This window comes from Ruditapes philippinarum, unplaced genomic scaffold, assembly GCF_026571515.1.
Source record: "Ruditapes philippinarum isolate M1 unplaced genomic scaffold, ASM2657151v2 ctg6343_1_1_1_1, whole genome shotgun sequence".
Taxonomy (NCBI): domain Eukaryota; kingdom Metazoa; phylum Mollusca; class Bivalvia; order Venerida; family Veneridae; genus Ruditapes; species Ruditapes philippinarum.
This window is the reverse complement of record NW_026853854.1, coordinates 57,172-65,864: the sequence shown is the minus strand read 5'-3', so window position 1 is coordinate 65,864 and position 8,693 is coordinate 57,172. Positions and strand designations below refer to the sequence as shown.

The following is an 8,693-nucleotide window of genomic DNA, read 5'->3' as shown; positions in this document are numbered from 1 at the left end:
ACACCTATTTTAAATGGTTAATGATTTATACCTCTATAAAGCAAATTTCTAGAGATTGCATTCTGTATTCTCACATATTAACTATAAAGAAGTTGGTGGTTTATTTTAAATGTTGTATAAAAAAAGTGATTAAACAAGTGCTCATTCATACCCAGCCATACAGTTACAATGAGCAGCAGATATTTGCCCACAGTTGGTAACAGCAATCCAAGGACAATAGTGGTCATCATTTAATTTTTGAGAAGGTTTGACAGAGGCTTTCATAAGGGTATATTGACTGTCACTTGGCTTGTACATGAATACAGTTTCAACCCAGCCAGATCTGAAGTAATTATGTGCTTCTAAGCTCTTGTAGTTTTTCATACTTTCCCTAGTGTACACACCTGTGAAAAAAGTGACACTTGTAAGTCTACATTCAAATATATATAATCTATAATTCTATATATTCTGCTCTTTCATGTTTTGTGAAAAAAAGGATAGAAAGACACAGGTCACCACAAATAAAGTAGTGGTCAATTGAATTGATTAACATCCAAGTGTCAGTTATACAGGAATGTGAGATATCTGTGTTATATTAGCTGTACTTCATTAAAACAGTACACAGCAAGGGTGCCTTATTCATTTTAGGACCAAATTCACGGTAGGGTGCCTAATTATTTATTTATCAAAATAAAAAATCAATACTATTTGGCATCTGTTAAAACAACACTGCACTGCAATTAACAAGAGTTGATCATGGTTGCTAGGGAGATTATCAGTTGTCACTTGTAGACAGTTGAATTATTCAGTATGTCAACAGATTCTAATACATTATATAATATATATATACATTTTATAAAAAGTGTAAAAAGTATGTAAACGGTTTAAAAAGCAACATTCTCTCAAAAATGTCTTTAATCATTAGATCCTTTCAAATACAGCACTGTACGTACTGTATTAAATAGAAATTAGATCTACGATTTTTTTTTGAATTTTTTTTTGAAGTGGCAACGCGCATTTCACAACAGTTCAAGTTCATTTCTTATTGACATATTAATTACCTTTTCATTAGATATAAGCCTAGTTTAAATCATCAAAAATAACACACAAAAAAGCAACAACAAAGAAAAAAAAAACAGTTATAGCAAAATTCACGTTCATTTCAGACATTACCGGATATATAGCTGGATACTGATAATCATTGGCAACATTGCTTATTGTATTTTTTATTTTTTTAATAGCAAGAAATAAGTTAAGTATATACATATACCTGGTGTTTCAATCAAATAGTTATGAATATCACCATATTCAACCGACGGCCACTTCGAAGGATCATTTTTCCAAACACCTGCTGGAAGCTTATATAGACATTCATCTAATCCAATTAAATTCAATTTAGAAACATATCTGGCTTTTGCTGCCGGATCAAGTTCATCAAAATAATTAAAAGACATAATTAATATGTTATTAACAATTTTCACGACAACCTGATTGAATATAATCGATTGAAATGAACATGTCAAAAGTCCAATTAACGATGCGCTAATGCGTAACCAAGCGATAGCTTCCCCGTCTCTAGGCAGCCATTTTACCTGTGACGTCATGCTAAAGCCGAGAATTATAATTATTTACACAAGCGTTTTATATCCTAACACTTACACTAATGTTTTATACCCTAACAATTTCACAAGTGTTTTATACCGTAAGAAATACATACACCCGTTTTGTAACGTAACATATACACTAGTATTTTAATCCGTAACAAATACACAAGTGTTTAATACGGCAACATATACACTTGTGTTTTATACTGTAACAAATACACTATGTGTTTTATTTGACAATATCCGCATACAATAGTACTTTAAACCGTAACACACACACGTGTTTAATATAATAACACATGTACTAGTGTTGTATATCATATACAAGAAGCTTCTCCTGGTTCTTTATCGTGTCAAGTGTTTTTAAAAGCACCCATACACGGAACCTCGATTTAAAGTCTAATCCGAAAGACTGATTAGTAATTTAAGCTGGAACGGTCCGGGGATCGGACACACAATGTCGATATAATTACAAGTCTCGCGCTCTGACCGATTGAGCTATGCGGGCTGGCAAGTGTATATCATAACACATGCATTAGCGTTTTATAACAGTGTTTTATAATTTACAAAATTTACTTAAAGCTTATTTTAAGCAGGAGCAACAATACAAAATTATACTTTTATGATGACTGTATCCTTGATTACATACTTTAGTATACCAGTTGATTGTTTTATTAATGTATAACAATACATAGTTGTAAAGGCACATTTGGCGTATTAATCCTTGGAAAATTACAATTTGTGAAACACAACAAAACATGTTAGTATGGTTGACTTGCCGTTTGTGAAAAACGAAAAATATTGCACATTCGGTGAAGTCATCATTTGTCAAAAACGACAAATGTTGCAAAATCTGTAAAGTTATCATTTGTAAAAAATGACAACAAGTGTTTTAAGTTCGATGAAATTATCATTTATGAAAACGACAAATGTTGCAAGTCCGGCTGACTTTCCTTTTACGATAATGCCTGAAGACAGCTTAACAAGTAAAGTATAAATCGTAAAACGTATATTAATGAAACTGACTGGATTGCCTAGCAACGCGTTGTCACAAAAGATACGTTGATAAAATATTCGGATGTAATTTAATCTTATATTCTTAATGACAATATTGATGATTTATAAAGCTTAAAGAGAGATTTTTTTTTAAATAAAGATGCTTCTAAATGTTTCTTTATTCGAAACAAAGTGCTGACGCAAATAGCAAACCAAACGATAGCTCTTATATTCAATTTAATTATGTTGCATATTTATTTCCCATGACGAAGTTATTAAGAGAGATTGTCTAAGATATTTACTGTACAGAAAATGATAAATCTAGACCTTGGCTATAATACTTGCATTTTACAAGTAGATATTTATTTAAAACCTAAACAATGACAATGTCGGCTATATTAATGGGACTCATCTGAGGTTTTTTGACATCACGGGACTTGAAATATGTTTTCGAGAATTATGCATGGAAATAGTATGCTGCAATGAATTGATATCACGAAATTATGTTATATGACAACGAATGGTAAAATAAATATAGTCCTTTTTAGAACCTCAATTTACACAAAACGTAATACAAACACGTGCAAGTTTGTCACAAGCCTCCGCATACCGTATGACTTTACCACGCACAACATGCATGCGTGTGACATTCGCATGTAATAATAAAATTCTTATGTCTGATTACTACATTGGTATAATGTCATGGTATAATGACACGAACTGTATTTCTTATTTTTATCACATTTCCTTCTCATTTTCTTTCCATGACATTAAATTGTGTCTAAATGCCTTCGTGCTGCTCCACCTTCACACATGCATCTTTTTGCAGTGTTTTGATATCCGATTTTATAGCACTTGGCAAAGAAACATTCATATAGTAGAATGTTTACTCCAACATTGCACATCAAATAATATAATATAATGTGTCGATGTGACGTAAAAAAATCATTTCATTGTATATAATGTAAGTTGTGTCAAGACTCTTACAAAGATTTTCATGAATTTTTAAACATTGTGATCTTTAACTCATTTCATATAATATATTTTTATCACAAATGAAGTCAAACAAACCAAAGTTTCCCATAAAATGAAATTTCGATCAAATAAAAATTATGTTTATTTTTGTAGTATGGACATTTACACCTGTGGCTCATTCTAGTTTCCTGAGTATAAATCAACGCATTAAATCTTATTTGAGTGTTTCCGCGCAAGGAAATAAGAATTAAAAAGAGTAACAGAAAGCGTTAACGAATCTAGTTATCATGTGATATTTGGTTTCTCTGTATCGTCATTGTTTCATAGTCAGAACAATGGTTACCATAAACAGACATACGGATGTTTCATTAAAACAATAAAACAAACAGACTTATGAATGTTTTAGGGAAAAAAAGCGGATGAATGTTTTATCATTAACAGAAATATTGATATTTTATTATACACAGACAGAAATATGTTTTATCAAAAACAGACAGATGGGTATTTTTGTTATATGTAGATAGACAAATGTTTAATCATAAACAGACACATGAATGTTTTATCATGAACAGAAAGTTGGATGTTTTATCTTAAACAGACATACATTTTTACTATAAACATACAGTCATATGAATCTTTTATTTTAAACAGACATATGAATGTTTCATGAAAAACTGACAGACGAATGTTTTATTATAAATAGACAGATGAATAATAAATGAGTAAACAGATATAAATTGTATCATACACATGCATGTTGTATGAAATACAATATCATGATAGATTTTTATCATAAATAGACACATGCATTTTTATGAACAACACACAGATGGAATGTTGTATCATAAACAGACTGATGGATGCTTTATTATAAACCGAGAGATGAACGTGTTATCATAAACAGATATACGAACAATGCATCAAAATTGATAGGTGAATATAAGAAACAAATTAATTAAATATGATTTTTCATTATAATTTATAACTCTTCCTACGTTTGTCTCTTTCCATCTACAGTTCTTAAAGGAAACACTTGTTGTTTGCTGTTTGTAATAGCTCGGAAGTGTGTTTTTTTTTAATTGCACTACATTTGTACGTACAACAATCATGCAACAAAAAATGACACGTGGCTTGTTCAATGATTTTCATTTACAACAGTCATCAATCAAAAAGTTTCACATAATTATATTGCTTATTGATATATTTTGTCAGCCACGTGACCTAAGGTTATGGTTTATATTCTGGTTTCTCAAAATTGGGGGGGGGGGGGTAGTATGCCTATTCAAGAAAGGAAAGAATTGGTTTTCAGATTGAAGAATTTTACATTTTTACTATTATCGTTCTGTTCGTTCTGTTCTAGTGTTAAAAGCTAACTATAATTATGCTCTACAGTGTTAAAGATAAATATTGCCTGAAGTACCAGCAAATAAGTGTTAATTGTTCAAAGGCAAGGGAGTTGAATAATATTGTATCAATAACTCATTTTTATTTTAAAGCTTTGAAAACTCATTCATTAATTTGGTCATTATTAATGCCATTTTAAGTCAACAAAAAATGACATTTTAAACAAATTTTGAATATGTACTAATTGACCATACGTCTCAACCTTCTTTTACTTCTTTTGCGTTTTGGCAATTAGTACAGTGCTTTATTATTGTATAAGGAAGTTAATTGATCATTGTTATATATTATGTTTCTTTTATACAAATGCCACACCACAATTAGTCAGAACTGTTTAATGCTAGCGCATGTAAGTCCCTTCTAAAGAGAACATTTATAGGCATGGTGTTTCTTTAAAACTTACCCTATACGAAAATGTTTGCTTAAGCTTGTTATAATAATTATTTCACTGTGTTATCTCAATTTGTTGCAGGAAACTCTAGTAATATACCAACAGTTCCAGTGGATCATGGTAATATTCATTCGTTTGGGACATTTGTGATATTTGGAATAATTTGTTTCGTCATAATAGCGGCTATATTCTTCAGTTACTGTATTATTTTTGATTAGTTAATTTTTGTCATCATTTATTAATGAAGTGTATGACAGTTTATCATATTTTGAAATTTTCTAAAAAAAGAAACCTGAAAATATCTAGACAATAACTTTTTATTGTTCATTCTTTTTGCTGCCAAGTTGAGTTGAAGAAGTAATATGATTCAAACTATATGGTGTTATAGTTGTGTCTGACAAATAATTGATAATGAAAAATGTGTATGATGCAATATAGAAACAACCTAAATTATAAAAAAAGACTGTCCCACTCTTTTAAATAAGCATTACCGATACATTATGATTGATATTTATAGAAATTTTTATTAGTCACGTGGATTATTGATTATAATTGGTTATTTTGTCACAGAAAAATATATAAAATTTAACACAATTATAACAAATTGTCAAGTCATATGTTTGTTTTTCATGTTTACTGAAATCAACACTTGAATGGTAACGTCTCTTTAATGTCATTTATAATATGTTTTTTATGATATGTTTATTATGATATGTTTATTATGATATGTTTATTATGATATTTTAGAGTCTCGGAATGCAAGTATAAGCATGGATGACAAAATCCCACTAAAGACAAGGACGTGTGAAGGTTTGTTGTATTGATAATTTCGTTTCTGACAGTACATTGCTCTGAAAGTTTTTAATTATTAGTCTCATAAATACAGAAACAAACGTTTTCAAAATGGATTCTGTTGTTTTCAGTTAAGTCAGTAAGATACTATGAACTGTTCAATATGGTTACACCACATACACATGTTTGGTCGCACTGATATTGTAAATATTGATATACTTATGTTCTTATAATAATATCTTAGCAAATCCGAAAGTAATTTTGTACTCAGTGTATTGTGAACATGAAAGAAATGTACAATATACCAATATTGTCGCAAAACCTCGCAAATGACTTCATTATGAAAATCACTTTACGCATTAATTGCAGTTTGTACAAAATGTTTGTATTCTTCTATCACTAGTGCAAATATTACATAACATGTTCTCATTTAAAAACTATTTAAAACATCGAAATGTCGCCAACTGACGCACGACAAAGTTATGATTTTCGTTTCAAAGTACGGTTTAGAAAACTATAAGCTAAGAGTCTTCCATCAAATCTTTGACGGGTGGTTATGATGTAATTCATTTTAAATGTGTTTACTTACTGGCAACTTACTGGCACAGAATTAGTAGACACAGATAACGATATTTGAAATCACAACGGAATATAACGAAACTTCGCAGGTCTTCTTATATTTCATCAAATTTAACAATCAAAATAAAAAAAAATCATTTTATAAGATATTTCTTATGTAATGACTTTAAATCGCTGTGACGATTTGCTTTTATTTCATAGATTGAAATAAGTATTAACAAATCTCTTTCAAGTTTTTATGCCTAGTTTATATATTTCAATTCAATTTTTATATGTCACTTGAAACATATTTCATCCGTTCCGTTTCAAAAAATACACAAAAGGATGAAAGGAGCAAACAAAAGGAATCATATTTGCCTAGAAAACTTTCAAACCGGGGATTGTGTTCAACATCGTTTTCAAATATACCGGAAAAGGACAAACGGGAACAAAAGCCAGTTGTTAGGTGTATCAGAAAAAGTGTAACAATGGCGCTTCTGGAAGATACAAACCCATTTTATAAAAAGAAAATATTATTTCTTCCCAAACCATACGATCACTTTACTCATGAGGCCACTAAAATACTGAAATTTATCTTTGATAAAGAGGCTGGGATAACAAGTCAGTGTTGTTACGATCGGAGTATTCATAAACACTACATGACAAGTAACCGTGATAGATGGATTAATAATGTGTTAGGGGACCATGATAGGATATTGATACTTTTATGTTTTAAATCACTTAGTGCCCCACCAAATGAGGAAAAATATGAGCCGATGGTGGACGAAATACTTGACAATCTATTATTATCAAAGGTAGCCTCTACTAGACTATGCAAGATTGTTTTCTTATATTTTACTGAAAGTTCCAAAAATATTCAGAAGAAACACCATGGAGACAATTTCCATATTCACGATACAAGCTCTTTTCAGAACTTTGTATGTGATGTTTTGAACTTCTGCGGGAGAAGTCAAGATCAATATTCAGATATGATATATAAAATATTGCACTGCCAGGCGTCTGGTCACTTTCTTAAATACATTGGATTGACGGGTAGTCCTCATTCAAAATAATAACAAACATTATCAGAAACATGAGATTAAATCAAAATTGTATTCAAATGCTTTCATGTTCTTGAAGCTTTAAATGCGCATGCATATAAATGCGTTAAAATGCTTTAAAACACTAGAACATTCCCGTCCGCAAGCAGTTTCCGAGCAAATCTTCCCTTGAATGTATGGACGATCTGTTTGTAAACTTAGTAAATCTTCACAAAGAATATATGGGAATTCGATCTTAGAGATTGTTAAACCATACGACCATAACTAAAGTGACAAATACCAATATCTGCAGTTTCGTCACAGTTGTATACATATCATGATTTTTTTTGTGAATGCAATCCATCTTTATGTTGACAAATCATTGGTTATGATTTTTTTTTCTCTTTCATATCTGTTTCGTTTTTATATAGAGATACTGTTTCAAAAGGCACCTTTCTAATGGATAAAATTGTACTTTTTTTTTTTTAATTTCTACATACTATACATAACTCATTTTTGTTATATATTTAAAACATCTGTATTAATTGATAAATAACGCCAGACGGGTAAAGATTCGTTTTAAACAAGGGAGCACATTATGATAAATCTGCTCGCTCAACAGAAAGGAAGTAACAGGAGCAAATCGATAGACAAAATAGAAACTAGCACAAATACACCAACATTCAAAACAAATAAGAAAGAATATTTGAGCAGAATTGGTTTGAATATCAACTGCGGCTGCTTTTTATTTAAAATCGTTTTACTTTTGAACATCCATATTATCAATAGTATCAAATACAGAGTTGTCACTTGATAAATTTTCTAATCGGTTATATTTCATTAAATAGTTGAAATCCTCGGATGAAAAAAGTTCATATAATTTTCGTTTATTGCAACTATCAGCAATTGGCGTGTGTGCTACATGGAATGAATCTGGCACATGCAGTTGGAAGTTTT

At 30.3% G+C, this 8,693-nt stretch overlaps 1 protein-coding gene across 1 annotated transcript; it reads right to left on the bottom strand.

The window, feature by feature from the left end:
- Nucleotides 1-74: 74 nt before the first annotated feature.
- On the bottom strand, nt 75-1,592 carry LOC132738170 (uncharacterized). The gene is made up of 2 exons (XM_060725635.1): nt 1,250-1,592; nt 75-383 (listed from the first exon to the last, which is right to left on the bottom strand). The coding sequence occupies exons 1-2, from the start codon at nt 1,581-1,583 to the stop codon at nt 142-144; spliced, it is 576 nt and encodes a 191-aa protein (XP_060581618.1). The 5' UTR covers nt 1,584-1,592; the 3' UTR covers nt 75-141.
- Between the last annotated feature and the right edge of the window lie 7,101 nt (nt 1,593-8,693).

Bases quoted from the DNA above. Each gene is read 5' to 3' on its own strand.
- LOC132738170 (XM_060725635.1), bottom strand. From the start codon at position 1,583: ATGACGTCACAGGTAAAATGGCTGCCTAGAGACGGGGAAGCTATCGCT. The intron at 384-1,249 runs GTATATGTATAT...CTTTTTTCACAG, and splicing joins CTATTTGATTGAAACACCAG to GTGTGTACACTAGGGAAAGT.